Source organism: Epinephelus moara, chromosome 4 (genome assembly GCF_006386435.1).
Source record: "Epinephelus moara isolate mb chromosome 4, YSFRI_EMoa_1.0, whole genome shotgun sequence".
In the NCBI taxonomy this organism is placed as follows: Eukaryota; Metazoa; Chordata; class Actinopteri; order Perciformes; family Serranidae; genus Epinephelus; species Epinephelus moara.
Genome location: NC_065509.1, coordinates 18,345,918 through 18,361,707, shown reverse-complemented (window position 1 = coordinate 18,361,707; position 15,790 = coordinate 18,345,918). Strand labels below are relative to the sequence as shown.

Below are 15,790 nucleotides of genomic sequence, written 5' to 3'. Positions count from 1 at the left end.
TGCCTCAGCTTCCTCAGGTACACCTGGTTCACAGCCAAGTGCAGGGAACAGTGCACCTGTGGACACAAGAGGAGAGAATACAAAACACCTTACAAAATACCTTGGCCCCTAGATATGGCAGAAAGCCAAGAATGGGGCGCCAGTTAAGCGCTGTGACACCGCACTTTCACACAGACTACATACAAAAATGTTTTTCAGAGGCACTCTGCACAAATACTTCAAAAGAATATTCTTTTTATTATCAAACTTTACCAACACAAAAAAATAATCATCAAACAGCCAGCTGCCATTTGACAAATCCACCACTCACAGCTGGGTAAAGCTTACACCAAATGGAATAATCTACTTATTATGCTGCAAAGGGTTTAGTTAGTAATACCCAAAGTGTAAAAGAAGTAGTAAGTTCAGCTACAGTAAGTAAAAAAAAATGTGTTATACAATAACTACAACAAAATTCCTAAAGAATTAGAGACAAAACAAAGCTGTCCTATCTCTATAAAAGTACCTCAGTCATGCATTAACAGCAGGGGGGAGTCACACCTCAACAATGTTTTCTTAGGTCTAATAATATGAGGTCGCTCAATAAGTTAGCACCTAGTGCTTTTGCCATCTCACAATTATGAGAAACAATTTCAGACCTTTCTAGATCAAAACTAAACAAGCATGTCCCTTTGTCAGAAAGAAACTATTCAAAAATCATCTAAAATTCCTTCACTCTGAATCCATCGCTTCAATTATTCGGGTGGAGGTGGGGGTGGGGGGGTCACGCAGCAGCATGTGGACGCTGTTGTGTGTGGGGTTGCTGTCCCAGAAGAGCTGCATTGAGGCTTTAGAGGGGTCTAACCCTCTCTTTGTCCGGAGGACCCTCTCCCTTGACATGTAATCTAACCCTTGGGCAGAGGCTCGTAGCGCAGGTGGCCCCCTGCAACTGGCTCCTTATTGGCTAGCTTTTAAAAACAGGCACGACTCCATTGTTGAGGCTTTTCTCCAGCCCGTGAGAAAAGTCCTGAGGTCAGCGTGAGACTGCAAGTGCGTGCTTGTCTGCCACCATGGCAACCAGATGTGAAGGATGGTCACCATGGTAACCTGTAATCCCTATACTCTGCAACAGCTGCATTTTTAGCAGCACATGTGTTGCAAATTGGTGGTTATATTCTTACATGTGTTAATTTATTAGTGGCATGTTATTTGTGTTTTGAGTGCAACCAATGGAAAGCAGAAATGAATTTTAGAAACTAACCTCAGCAAGCAACAAGAGCAATAACTTACAAATATTTTGGTGACATGGCATTGGAAATACTGAAAAAAAGACTACATTTAAAAGTAGCAGACAAACCTCACACGTAAAAAATAACAAAAAGGAAAAGAAAAAAATAACATTCTTCCCAACAAAAAAAAGTAAAAATATAAAAGACAACATTTTTAAGAGTCCGTGATCACAGGTGGTCCTGTGCTGATGATGTGGAAGGAGAGAATTGTTGCTGTCCCTTCTGATCCCCATGTGGATGGTGAAGTAGTGATAGTGCAGACAGGAAGCTGCTGAGCCTAACACCGTGCACCCATGCCCTTTCTCCCAAGATACCGAAGCACCGCAAAGTTATAGGTGGTTGACACAGTATAGGTCAGCTATGGAAGGACAAGCAGAGACAGGAAGTGTCAGAGCAGAAGTGAAGAAAAAAAAATCCACAACATCCATAAATTCTAGAAATAAGAAAAAAAAAATATGATTAACTGCTAATGACATTAATTTGATAGCAGATACCATCCGTATAACAGCTTCTGTAATGGAGCATGCCAGTATAATGGGTGCACCATTTGCCTGGCTGGAAAACCACCAGACATTACGGCACTATTATGATGTTTGTGTCAGCTGAGAAAGAGGAACAGAGAGCAATAGTACAGAAGTCATCAGTCATGGAGGCCTGAGATGCCTCGCCGCCTACACTTTGAGCGTCACTGAGTCACATGAGCCATAACACTATTGTACCCCACTGTGGAAGCGCAGCCAAATTGGCCCCGGCTGAAGCATAATCACTCACCAGAGCCAAGAGAGTGATGCCCGCACCGGCGAAGGCAGCAATGTAGAGGTCATAGGTCATTCGGTACTGATAGGATATAGAAGATTTGCATTAGTTCGTGGTGACATGCGTCTTCATTTCATGTCAGGAAAATTGTAGAACATGACTGTAGAGCGTTAGGTATTTTCTGCTTCTTACCTCTCTGGTCTGGCAAATAGTGGAGAGAGTCATACCACATGCTTTCCCGGGCACTGCATTCCATGGCAGGAGTCCTGTTGAAATCAGATTTCTCTACTCAGTTCTTTCTCTGAATCACAGAGACAACAAAAGGATAAAGATGGCAGTATTCCTATTCTTATTGTTCACAAATCACATGAAAAGACCAAAACCCACAATGATTTAGTTTGTTTTTAGCACTTTCTGATTTCCCTACCTTGTCTGTGGCACTTACGGGTACAAATACATAGGTTCATTTTACTAAAAAAAAGAAAAAAAGGCTAAATCATTTCCTTAAACACGTGGGAACAGCATGTTTTTACCAATGTTACATGAGTAAATAGTTAATTTATTGGGGACTATTTTTAGCTGCGGATTTACACACATTCCATAAATAAGGGAATATTTGTGCCATCATGACATTGTGTGTGGGAATGTCTCAAAAAGTACTGTGCCCATATTCATGGTAATGAATGAACATGTCACCCAGAGCAACAGAGTGGCTCATTGTGTGGCAAATCTGTTATTAACCTCAGTCTAGTGCTCAAGAGATGGCAACATTGGTCTGTGGGTCGACCCAGCACTTTAGTACACACTGAAACACCTAATTCCACTGCATGGTTCGGGTTGGTTCGACTTGACTCAACTCATTTTCGGTGCCAGGTCCTTTTCCATGCTCAGTTTTCCACTACCCTCTCAGCATAGGCAGAATTCTTAGCTGTTTGCCATAGGGACGCTACATTAAACTGTGATGAGATCATCTTCAGTGCAACATTCGCTGAATCCTTTCATCTGGGTTGAGTGAACGAAAAACTTTGGTGGCTATTGACGGAAGCTTGGCTATTTAAAAATGACACATTTCGGCAGGCTTTCCCTTGTTGCCCAGGTGACGATTCTAGTGATAATTCTCTCTAACCAATCGGTGGTCTACAGTGTTTCAACTCCAACTTCTAGTATCGGCTCAGCTTGCTTGGAACCTCAACCAAGGTGGTACCAGAAAAAGTACCAGGTACTATCCACAACTTTTGCAGATGGAAAACCAAAGAAGAGCGAGTTGAGTATGGGAGCGCAGTAGAAATGCTGTATTAGATAAACAACTATTGGGCAGATTGCTTTGCTTTGTATAGACATTTGTGGAGCATAGAAAATGAATCCCAATTTACTTTGGTGATCCCTTCATCATGAGGTTAACATTTTGGTGAAACGTCTGGACTATTGGATGGACTGCCGTGACATCTGGCACACAAAACAATATTTTTTGCCCAAGTTTGAACCAAATACCTGCAAAACTAATGACATGGCCATCTACCTCAGGTCTCATTTCTGCTTCTTGGTAATTTTTAGCAAATGTCAGCATGCTAATGTAACAGTGTAAATAAGCAACTTTGGTGTATGATTAATTTCTAATTTTGTGCTCCCTTTACGTACGAAAATGTATACGTCCGTTTCAAACGATGTTACGGTCACTGCCCACATACTTCCATGCGCCCTTTACGTTGGCATGGATGTTAACCAATATATCCACCAGGGGGCAGCCCAGAGTCAAACGTTTATGACAGCAACAAACTAAAAAACAAACATGGCGACTGTGGAGGAGATATTGATAATGTATCTCTTGCATAAAAGACAAAAACGGAGGGACCCCAGTCGGAGGGCGCGAGGGTCGGCCCTGGGAGCGGAGCGGAGCCGGGAGGGCGGGGGGGTGGGGGCTCCGCGGAGAGGGAGACCCGAGCTTCGGGGGTATGTGCGGGGCCGGGAGTGCGGGCGTATTTAACGTTGAGCATAAATGGGCCTTAAGTTGGTCTGCATGGGAACAAGTAACGTTAGCATTTTGGTTAGCTGCTAACAAGCTTGGAGACATAAAAGATCAACTAGTCTACTAATATGGAATCTTGCTCATTATTTTGAGTAGGGGCAAACATCTGAGCAGCTTTCCATTCATCCTGAGCAACTGTGGTTGTGTACCGGTATGTCCCATTGTTGCACAATAAACTAACGTTACTCTGAATGCTCCATCCATCCCGACCCCTGTGTCATGTTTGGGGATAGCGAGCAGACCAAGATAGAGAAGGTCGCACTACATCAAGATGGCAAACATGGCTAACATTATACCTGCATGTTAGCATCTGCGCCCACGTACGCAGATTCACAAATTGTAGGATAGCAAAGGAATGACCTGCCCTACTCTCCCTATGATTGGCTAGTGCTCGTTGCCTTTATTGGTTGGATGAGTTAGGTTTAGGCAAGAGGAATGGGACTGGTTAGAGTTAGGGTAAGGATGTTAGGGTAAGCCAATCAGAGATAGAGTAAGGCAGAGTAAGCTGTATGCTGTAGACTCTTTGTCTTGTTAATAGTTTCTGGACAATAATATCCAGTGTACTTTGGCTTTAACGGCTGTTAATAGGAACAGCTCATTATTGGTATTGGTCTTTTAATGGGATGTGTTGGTACAACTCTTATACGTTGCCATTAAAAGATGTCTCATTACCGTATTGCCTCGCATCAACACAGAGCTGGTTGATGCTCGCTGGGGTCTCAGTCAGAACATCAATGGTGTGGCAGGTGGCGTCCATGTTGTAGAAGAAGTACACAGGCAGGGCCGAGAAGGCAAACACCAACAGCCACAGCACAGCTAGTACGTATGTCATCACTATAAACTGTACAAGAGGGAGCAGAATAAACATTAGGGCTCATCATCATAATAAACTCACATAATCTAAGAGAGTGTTTTTATGAGCAGTGACTCACTTAGTGACCACATTTACTTTTTCCTGATTAGCTGTACTTATTATCTCACTCTCTGTTCTCCTCCTCTTCTTCCAACCACTCAGCCTTTTTTCCCCAACCACTCAAACACAAACTGTATGCTTATCTTTGCATGTCCCCAAAGGTTTTTTAGCAGCCTTAAGATTTTCGGCTCAGCACCCACCAGGGAGTGATATGTGTATTAATCCCATCCAATCTCTCCAATCCCCTTTACTTGTCCCACTCTGGGCCCTCTCACCGAGGAGCTGAGGCAGCGGCCACACATGGTGCTCCTGAACTCTCCAAAGGTTTGCTTGGCAGCGCTTGTGGTGTAGAAGCCCTCAGCCAACAACACGATGCAGTAGAGGAAGAAAAAGGAGGCCAAACCATAGATGACATACTGGAAATACTGGATGCTGAGAAGAAAAAGGAAAAAGAAAACTCAGGGTTACAAAAAACCTAAACCTTCTAAATAGACTACATCCTGAGAAATCCCATGACAAGGTTATAAAAATGTCTCTCTAATGACGCTTAAATTTACCACTCACATGTAGGCGAGGGTGATGTAGTCCTGAAGGTTACGGGCAAAGTACGTCTCGATGAGTCTCTCTGTCTCTGTGAGTGCCTGGTGCCCACAACCGCAGAAGAGGGCAATGCCAGAGAAACACAGCAGTGTGGCGACCAGGGAGCAGTACGGCACCCCACCCAAACAGCGCATACAGCAGTCATAGCAACCTGTTCGTCAGGACACAGCACCATGAAAGTCAGGGCACATAATTAGCTGATGCAATATGACAGACAGACTCCGTTCCAATGCACAAATTAGAATGCAGGGTTGGTGCTTTCTTGTAAAGGAGGAATATCTCTTTTTTTTAAACTCTTTCCACTCAGTTAGGGTAATTATGAACATGTGCTGCAATCTGTAAAAGGGTCAGCTCATCCAAGTAATTAAAATGACTCACCTAGCTCTGGTGATGGCTATAGTTTCGTTTGCATTTGCCCTGGTTTTGAGATGTCCGTCAATGAGATATTTGCCTCCACCCCAATACCGTGAAGGTGAATGGAAATTTTGTTTGTGTTGCATGAATCTTTTATTAATTTGGTCCACAAATACGGGTTAAATGCAGTGGTACACTCCGAAATTTTTCATACGGGAGGCCAGATGGCGCCATTGAAAGTCTTGGGTGGCGCACCAGAACCATAACTAAATTCCAGGGATTAACTCATACTGTTGAAGTATTTAAGCTAATTAAAAATCTAACTAAATCAATATGGAGAGTTGATGAATCACATACTGATATACTTTGGTGTTTTATTTTGCAGCTAATATCACTAATTATCTAATGTGCATAGACTAATATCGGTGCCGTTAACATTTTGAGTTCCACAATCCTGTTTTACCGTGTCATGTATCTGTATATGTTTCAAATTGAAAGAGTACATTGACTGAGCCTTCTCAAGTTTAGGGGAGACTTGTGGGTACCCACAGAAACCATTTTTATTCAGATATCTTGAGGTGAGTGTTCAAGGGACCACTTTGAAAATGTCCATGCCAGTTGTTTCTTGGCCAAAATTATTATTGTTATTTAGCCCAATTTCTGACAAACTATGCCGAAATAGTTGGTACCAATGGATGCCTTAGGTTATATAGTTTCAGATATCACTAAAAAGAGTGTGCCACAGCCTTTTTCACACAGTACTATCGACCTCCAATTGTTTTCACTGGTTAGATGTCTGCTATAGTTTCTCAGAGCCCAAGTCAGCATCTTTGTTTTGTCAGACCAACAGCCAAAGAGCTGGTTGAAAATGTATGATTAATCAAAATTTGCAGTGATTAATTTTCTGTCTGTCCCCAAATCAATTACTCAATCAATTTTTCTGTCATGCTGGATAAGTCACAAAACTCTGTGTCAACAGTTTCCATAGTGACTGCTTCTTTGGTTGAAAGTAATTCCCATGAAAGAGTACAATGAGTTGGATTATTCAGAGAAAGAACTCTGTCATTTTTAATGGTGTGAGCACCACACGATATTCCATTGAATCGGGGTGAAGGCAGAAATCTTAGAGATGGATATCTCAAAACTTGGGCACATAAAGCTGAAGCTATCTACATACCAAGATAACAACCAGAGGTAAGTTAGGTTTATTTTAAAATCTGGACCAACCTTTTAAAGAAAATGTGTTCATTTAACTTTGGCAGTGTGGACCGAGCTGCAGCTGTTAACACTTTCATTCCCTTGGTAAAGCTGTGCATTCTCCTTAATAGTCATGTGCTGTTTGAATGGATGCCAAAGGGCCAAGGGCATGGGGATGTGTCTGCTCTGACCCCAGCTCGCACCCTGACTCCATTCACCACCCAGCATGGAGAGTGTGAGAAAAGGGGGAGGACGGAGAGGAGAGACAAAGTGAAAGCGAGAGAGAGGCTGCTTTTGTGACTGCAGAGACAACAGTCTTTGTCCCGCAGCATCATGGGGGTACAAGGGCCACCAATGTCAAGCAAACAAAGGCCAGAGGCACCTCTATGCTTGACACACACGGACACACACATGCGCGCACTCATAGACTTCCTTCTGGGGAGACACGGGAACAAGAAAGTGATAGTGGGGGAGCTGTCTGTGCTGGAAGAGGACGGGGGGAAAAAAAGCAAATCCATAAACAAACAATGCAACTGTGTGCATGTGTGCCATTACACGCTTGCATGCGTGCATCCACACAGACACGCACAATGGAAGCAGACAGACTGTGGTTGGTACCATTACAGTAAACACAGATGGCAGGAGGGGCAAATAGATAGCTCTTTAATTGAACACTTCTACATGGCATTGTGTATGGGAGAGTGAGAGACAGGCAAACTGTGATCACTGTCATTCAGATGGCATTACTTTAATGTGGCACGGAAGAGCGAGTTTTAAAAGATAAACTGTGAGAAAACAAGCAAACAACAGACAACTATTGTTAGGAGGGAAGTAAATAAGTAAATTAAAGTAGGTCAATTACACATATTTCTGTGTGCACAGAGGAATCTGGTCATCACTGGTTGCAAGCAGCATCCACATAAACCACAACTCAGATACACCTTGCACCAATTAACTAATTAATGACATCACCAGCCCAAACAGAGGGCTGCAGCCATCTCTGCCCACAGTCTCTCCATTGTGACTCAAATGAAAATACAGGCCTAGTTCTGCTACAAAATGCAAAGCTGAGGCCAAGTTCGCCTCTTTAAAAATTGAGAAAGATTGTGACCGAAAGCAAATGCGACAAGCCTCCTCTGAAAGTAGCCCTGCCATCTGAAGCATGAAATAAATCTCATAATATCAGTGGAGCATCAGCCGGTGAGTAGCCGCCCTCTACACTGACAAAAAAAACTTAATAACTTGCGATGCCCTTTCACAGTCCCATTCATATCAGCGTGCAATCACACGAGATAAAATGCAGATTGATAATGTGACGTATTGTATCTGCTAGAAAACGCTAATAAGTGTCCGGAGAGTTTCTTACCCATGTCTGGAAGGATGCGTTCAGGACTCGTTGGCTACTGCTGCCTGCCTGCACTGCAGCTGGTCCGCTGATGATATGCGCAACTGGTCTCCGGCCCCCGTATATCAACCTCAACTCGCTTTCTGTTCCCCCAACAATGGACAGACCCGCTGATGACTGCAAGTGCAATCTTAAAGAAACAATGTCGCTTTTCAATGAACTTCAAGGCGGGGAATAATGAGGAGGTCAAGGTTCTTACGCTTGCAGAAAATGTCCTTAGTTCATTGTTGGTGCACATTTGCATATAGAGAGAGCAACTTGCAACTTCATATGCAAATACAAAGGAGAGGGTTCCTTTTTTCTATATTCAAAAACACACTCCTCCTTTTCTGTGTTTGCCACCACAACTCTAGGGCACACAGTCCTTGGTTCTCCAAGGCCTTCTGTTTTTAAAAGCCCATGGCTGCATTTACAGCCTGATAAATAAAACCAAATGAGAAGCAGCTGATGGATCATACAGATGGTCTGTAGGAGTGATGAGTGGCTGTATGTCCGTGGACAGTGAAGGTGATCTGTCTGAAGTCACACCATCAATATGAGCCTGTGGACGGTCAGGTGATGCTCATCAGACTTAGGAAATTGTCAGATACTATCTGTTTGACTGCAGCGTTTGAGATACAGCGCTGAACATGAAAGATCCCAGCTGGCAAAACTGATAGCATTTATCTCTGAAATGGGCCTCTTTAGTCCTGGAATGTTCCTTTTTAAAAAGCAAGCCTAAAGTGGCATTCACAGACCATGAATATGTGGATTACTCAAGTCAGATAGTGTCTTTTTAAGCCGGATAGTTGGGGGGCAATGAGGGGTATTTTCTCTGCATCACTACAGTGACTTTCATTGATAAGAAAAACATCAGTGCTCTTTTTAATTAGACTGGATTGTTATGTCATTCGTGATCATAAAACCCCTGATGTGTATCTCAGAAATAATCCAGTGGGTATTTGGGTCGGTGCCAGCTGGTTTCTTTGTCCATGTCAGCTCATGCAACCCTGTAACCCACTATCAAAATGCTCAGCTTTGGTAAAAGTAGGGGGGAAAAAATGAATTTGATTAAGATGAGATGTGCTGTGAGTGGAGCTGAGCAGCATGCAGCAGGGAAGCATCACTGATCTCAGGTGACCTGACTGTGGCAGAGTGAGAGACTGTCCTCTGATTCATCTACACCCTCTGGCAAAATACCAGAAATAAAGAGCCAGATTTTGGCTTCAGCTGTGCCCAGTAGATGGCAGGCTTTCTCCTGCCAAAGCATTTCTGCAGTAGCAGACACATGAGAAGTTTTATCCCACAATACTATACCTTTTTTTTCTTTTTTTTTTGAGAATCAGTTTAGTCAGAAAGCATATTTAAACATGATGCTCCAAAAACCAGTCTGTGAGGATGTTAGATGTTTAATCAACCAGGTCAGTAATGTCTCATTTGAACCACGCTATATTTAATATTCATTTGTACATGTTTTAATCTAATGGAATCTCTGCTTCCTTATGTTAAAATGCTGCTTTGATTTGCAGTCTTGTTATGCAGCCTTTTATTTCCTCTCAGTTAATGTAGTTAGTGTCGCAGTACAGCCCTATTAGATTATTTATTTTTGAGCTGCTAGCTCAGAATTCCTCAGAGAAACACCCCTCATGTTATACAAGCCTTGTTCTCCACTAACCAGGTTGTTGTACATTGTGTTTTACAGCCTCTGACTCGTGGCGTTCCTCCTCTCCTCCAACACAGGTGTATCTCGAAAGGATCGCTCAATAGTTTATGATACGGCAAAGATAAAAACATTTTCTTTTGTAAAAGCTCAAAACAATTAGCCTGCCCTCTTTGTGTAATTGTGTGCTCGCAGATTTGTAAACACACTTTTAGCCTGACTCATTCATACTTTATGCATCACTTAACCTGGTTTTGATATCTCAACTGTTCCCCAGCATACAAATGTATCAGTAACACATGAGAGCAACTGGCTTTTGTAAAGATTTCTTTGAACACAGTGTGATTTCACTCCAAACATCTGCCATCAAAACAAAGAGCCTGTTGGTGTTACTGGGTGCAGTACAGTAGGTTTTTCCCTGCCTTCTGGGTGCGATCCAGCGCTGTGGGTGAGAAACAGCACTATCGGGTAACAGGTGTGAGGCGGTGACTTGAGATGGCGGTGTGCCTTCCCCTTCTGCTGCCTCTCACCTGTCCACAGCTGCGCTCCAACCCCCCCCGTCGTCGTCTCGGAGCTGCTTCTTGAGAGACTTTCATCACCTCCCCACCGGAGGAACATTAAACCCCTTTTGTGTGTCTAAATACTTTAGACTCCCCATCACTCTGAGTCGGAAATCTGAGAAAGGCCCAATCAACTTAGCGGACCATTACCTCAGTCTTCTTCTCACTGCAGGGGTCATGGAGAATAATCCCTAAAGATAATGACTGTAATGCTGGTATTTTAGCAATGCCTTGCTGTGATATGCTCTATCATGTGGCGGCTAATACTGTACACATCACCTGTGTTAAATTACAGAGTTACATTTTTCTACAAGTCTCTGCCGGTAACCTCAAATGCTTCACTTATCAGATCACCTTTTATATGCATTCTTGGCAGCTTATCAGAAAATGGATCAACTTTATTTCCACAGAATGTCACAGTCTTCGCAATGTTTGAATACACTGTGTATCAGGATAATTCGGCGAATTTGATTATCAAAATGCAAGAAGCCTTTGACAAACATTCAGAATGTGTTTAATTCACAGGCTGATTTCATCCTTGACAAAGTGTGAGCGAGGATTACGCACACTGCTTGCTTTATTCTGTTAGTCGTCAGAGTAATATTTGTCTTTGAGCCTGAGTGGAATCTCGTTCTCTTCGATGTGCCCCCTCTTGTTCTGCTGTAGACTTCTCCTCCTTTGTTTCAGGTATAAAACAGCTGCCGCCACAAGCAAACATGTGGACGCCAGCATCATGCCCAGGCCTACTAACAGTGTCAGTCGGGCAGATCTGGTGTCCTCCACCTCACAGATGGAGGCCTTTGAGGGGGTTTGAACCAAGTCAGATGTCCCTGTCCAGGTGGGGGCCCTGTCTAAGAGGCAGGGCCCCATGCTCTGGTTGACCAACAGATTAACCCACACAGTTGTATAAAGCGGAGCTGGTTTCCCCCCATCCCTGACCACAATGAACAGGTGATGCATTCCTAGGTCTTTTTGTAGAAGTTGCTGAGCCACGGTGATGTTCCCTGACCTTGAATCCAACTGGAAGGGGCTGCTGTTTTGTGCTGGCTCCGGTGCAACAACGGTGTATGTAATCTCTGAGTTCAGCCCTGAGTCCTCGTCGATGGCATAGATCTTTGTTACTATGGTGCCTGCGATAGTTCCTGGAGAGACAGTCTGGCATGAGGAGTTGCTGCTGGGAAGGATCACTTTTGGCTGGTTGTCATTGATGTCCTCCACAAAGATAGTTACTCTGGCAAGGGAAGTTAAAGCGAGTGGGTGCCCGTGATCACTGGCCAGCAGGTAGAGTTCATAGCGGTCGTCTGTCTCGCGGTCCAAGTTTGTGGTGGTGCGCAGCGTCCCCTGGGTATTATCCACAACAAAAGGTCCGCTGCTGTTTACAACATGCAGCTCTGTGTTCCCATTCTCTCCTTCGTCTGGGTCTGTCACCCCCACCCTCCCCACTGGGGCGAGCGGTGGTACATTCTCAGGGATAAAAAAGATGAAGTGAGGGGTTAGAAAAACAGGTGCATTGTCATTCTGGTCCAGAACACGAATGGATACTGTGGCCACTGACTCCAAAGGAGGAGAGCCGCTATCTCGTGCAAACACAGTGAGTTTGTGTACGCCCTGCTGTTCCCTATCCAGAGAGGCTGACACGGACAGTTGACCTGTCACGGGGTCAATGTTAAAGATGGTAGATGTGTGCTTGTCCAGCCTGTGGGTCACTCTGCCATTGTATCCGCCGTCTGCGTCTGACGCTGAGACCCGCAGCAGGGACATCCCTGGCTGGTTGTTTTCCTCCACCTCCAGCTGGTAGTGAGACTGGAGGAAATGTGGAGCATTATCATTGACATCTGCCACCAACACCCTGATCACACGCCTGGAAGGAGCGATCACAGATCCTTCGGCTGATCTCCCGTGCACTACCACAGAAATATGATGTTCGCTTTTCATCTCATAGTCTAGAGGCTTTGATGTGGAAAGCAGATATTTGCCATTCTGTGGGCTCAAAGTGAAAGGCACCTCGCTCTCAATGGCAAGAGATGAGCCTTTAAAGCCGCTGTCACCCTCAAGCTCTAAAACAGCTAAGACGGTGGGGGGCTGGTTCTCTGGTATCACCATAGTCTGGTTTTGATGCTCGGCTATGAACCCGATCTTGATCGCCAGCTCTTGGTTCGCCTTGGGGACCACAGATATGGTTACCTGAATGTCTGCTGGGGGGCAGTGATGGCCGATAGCTAACACTTTCAACAGCAGCTCCTCGGAGTTGTCACTCTGGAGGTCCTGTGTTAGTCTGATGGACCCAGTGAGGCTGTCGAGGCTAAAGAGCTTCTTGGCCTGCTCAGAGACTTTGGGACTGAGGGAGTATACGATGGCAGCATTTGGGCCTGAATCTGGGTCTGTGGCTCTGACCTGAGCAACCAGCATGTTCTTCTTGGATTCACCAGGGATGGTGACACTGCGGGGGCTGTCGGCACTGAAGCTTGGACAGTTGTCATTAACATCTGTCACTGTGACTATTAAAGTTGCTGTAGCACTTAAAGGGTCGGCGCCACTGTCGGTGGCCACCAGCGCCATCTGATACAGGTCCTGAGTCTCCCTGTCTAGAGCTGTTTGCACAACCAGCATGATGACAGCCTCGTCTCCGTCCACTTTCAAACTGAAAACTCCATTTGAATCTTCTAGGTGGTAATGCAGCTCGCTGTTACGTCTGGCATCGCTGTCCTGAGCCTGGTCATCCAATAAGAAACTGGTCCCCACAGTCACGTCCTCAGACACCCTCAGGTGTATTTCACTGTTTTCAAAATGAGGTGCATTGTCATTGATGTCCTCTATGATCACAGGGAACTGTATAAGGTCTCCAGAGGGCCCCACGACAGCATTGTGTAAAATAATGCATTCCTCAGCTTTTGTCTCCTCGGGGCAGAGGGCCTCGCGATCCATCTTTTGCTCAGTGGTGTAGAAATTCCCTGTGTTTTTGTCCATCCACAGGTACTCCTGGGTCAGGAGCTGGTACGGAGGTGGAAAGTGTTTACTAAGTGACCCCGCCAGAGTACCAGGCTCCTGTTCCTCTGGGATGGAAAACTGGACAGACCCGCATATGATCTGCTGCAGATGGACCACAACCAGCAGATTCTGGCGGGAGATGAAACAAACTGTGAGCAGTAATTCTTTGTTTTTTTTTAAAGAGCCAGTAGTTTTGATTTGGGTTATGATTTAGTTGCACTTAAAACTGACAGAGTATAGAAGTTTTCCCTAGTGGTGATAAGGCTTAAACTTCATGCCTCAGTGAGCTCTTTTAAAAGCAGGCAACTGTACAATGAAGGTAATGTGATGCCCCCCACTTATCTCCAACCAATTACTCTCACACACAAACAACACGCACAAAAAAACAAAAAGCAAATAGCAAAGCATGTTTGGCTTTGCAAAAATAAAAGCAGCATTTGCATATTTCAGCATTTTCACAAATATTTTTTATCAGCTTTCCCCTGAACAGGCACCATTTTACATGTAACCCAAAAGCTCTTCAGCTCCTCTCCAGCTTCTCTTTCACACGTTCAGTACATTTATATTTTTCAAAACCACACACTGTAGAATAACATTCCAGTTACACCCTTTTCTCTCAGACAGAAACACTGACACAGACACCAGCAGAATGGATGATCCTCACATTGCGTTTGACTCACTGACCTGCAGTAGTCCAGCCCAGTTCATATTATCAGGAGTCCCATGGCCCATCGCCCTCGCACATGTTACCCAAGTTCCCCCGGCAGCAAATGAACGTTAAGGACAGAGACGGCAACCTAAACCTGCACAGCTGAAGGCAGAATTCATTACAGGCCCCTCCTACAACACTTACCTTGCGTGTCAGACTGACACAGGAGAAGTCAGAGGAACAACAGGTTCAGCTGCATGAATTGAACACATGCTTTTGTTGCCACCCATGCAAAAAATAAAACAATGAGTAAGCATGAGGCTTATTTACATCACCTTTAAACTACACGGGCAGGATTAATGTGCTATGTCCACATTTCCAGAAGCCATTATAACCCAGATATCAAGTCTTTATTACTGACACTAATAACAGTGTTAACAGTACTTAGTGTTTCTAACTGCATTTACATGAGAACATGTTAACTAGTAGTTTCGTCTACAGGTGAACATCAGTGGTAAAAAGTGACTCAAGTACAATTCTGAAGTACATTTCACAGGGTATTATTGTACTTTTAGTGAACTACATTTATCTGACAGCTTTAGTTACTGGTTACTTTGTAGGTTTAGATTTAAAACATGGTAAAATATCATGCATTTTATAGACATAGACCCAAACAGCATAGACTGGATCACCGTGTGATATGTGAATCTGGCAAACTTGTTTATTTCTGTTGTCATTTTCAGCTGCTTTAACATTTAAAGATAGTTAAACACGGTGGTCCGACCTGTTAGACGTTTCTGCTGTGCTCAGTTTAGGTTGTTTGTTGCTTTGTGTCATCTTTGTAAGTGCATGCTATATTTAAATATTTGCTCAGTTTCAAGGCCACTGTAGACCAGCAACTCCAGTGTTCTGCTAAGCAAAATTACTGTCTTTGTCAGTGGAGTCTGGTGGCTTTGATTTAACAGCTTCAATTCCCCGTACGAGAGGACTTTCTGATGGCAAGGTAGAGCGGTGAAAATATTCTACACTTAAACTGATAGTTTTTTTTGGTGGGTCTTTTTATTTAGGTGGCTAAAAACGAATCAATTACAGCTGCATTTGCTCAGCGCTTTTTGTTTTATTTATTTATTTTTTTAAGTTATTGTAAATAAGCATTGTTATATGTTCTATATTTAAGGTTTAGTGTGTAGGATTTAGTGGCATCTAGTGGTAAGGTTGCAGATTGCAACCAACTGAAACTTCTCCCGTGGACCAAGTGTGTACAAGAACTATGGTGGCCACTGCGAAAACGTGAATGGCCCAATGTAGAGCCAGTGTTTGGTTTGTCCTCTAATGTACAACAACATGGCGGATTCAATGGAAGAGTGCGTGTAAAGATAAACAGCTCATTCTGAGCTAATAAAAACATAAAGATGATTATTTTCAGGTGATTTTA

At 43.9% G+C, this 15,790-nt stretch overlaps 2 protein-coding genes across 2 annotated transcripts; both read right to left on the bottom strand.

Annotated features, from left to right (window-relative positions):
- Positions 1-214: 214 nt before the first annotated feature.
- plp1a (proteolipid protein 1a) lies at positions 215-8,625 on the bottom strand. Its single transcript, XM_050042265.1, has 7 exons — positions 8,481-8,625; positions 5,528-5,714; positions 5,239-5,395; positions 4,723-4,891; positions 2,217-2,290; positions 2,040-2,105; positions 215-1,626 (listed from the first exon to the last, which is right to left on the bottom strand). Exons 1-7 carry the CDS (start codon positions 8,482-8,484, stop codon positions 1,546-1,548), a joined length of 738 nt encoding a protein of 245 aa, XP_049898222.1. The 5' UTR covers positions 8,485-8,625; the 3' UTR covers positions 215-1,545.
- A 1,279-nt stretch (positions 8,626-9,904) lies between these two features.
- On the bottom strand, positions 9,905-14,509 carry pcdh20 (protocadherin 20). The gene is made up of 2 exons (XM_050042264.1): positions 14,391-14,509; positions 9,905-13,835 (listed from the first exon to the last, which is right to left on the bottom strand). Exons 1-2 carry the CDS (start codon positions 14,436-14,438, stop codon positions 11,304-11,306), a joined length of 2,580 nt encoding a protein of 859 aa, XP_049898221.1. The 5' UTR covers positions 14,439-14,509; the 3' UTR covers positions 9,905-11,303.
- Positions 14,510-15,790: the final 1,281 nt, after the last annotated feature.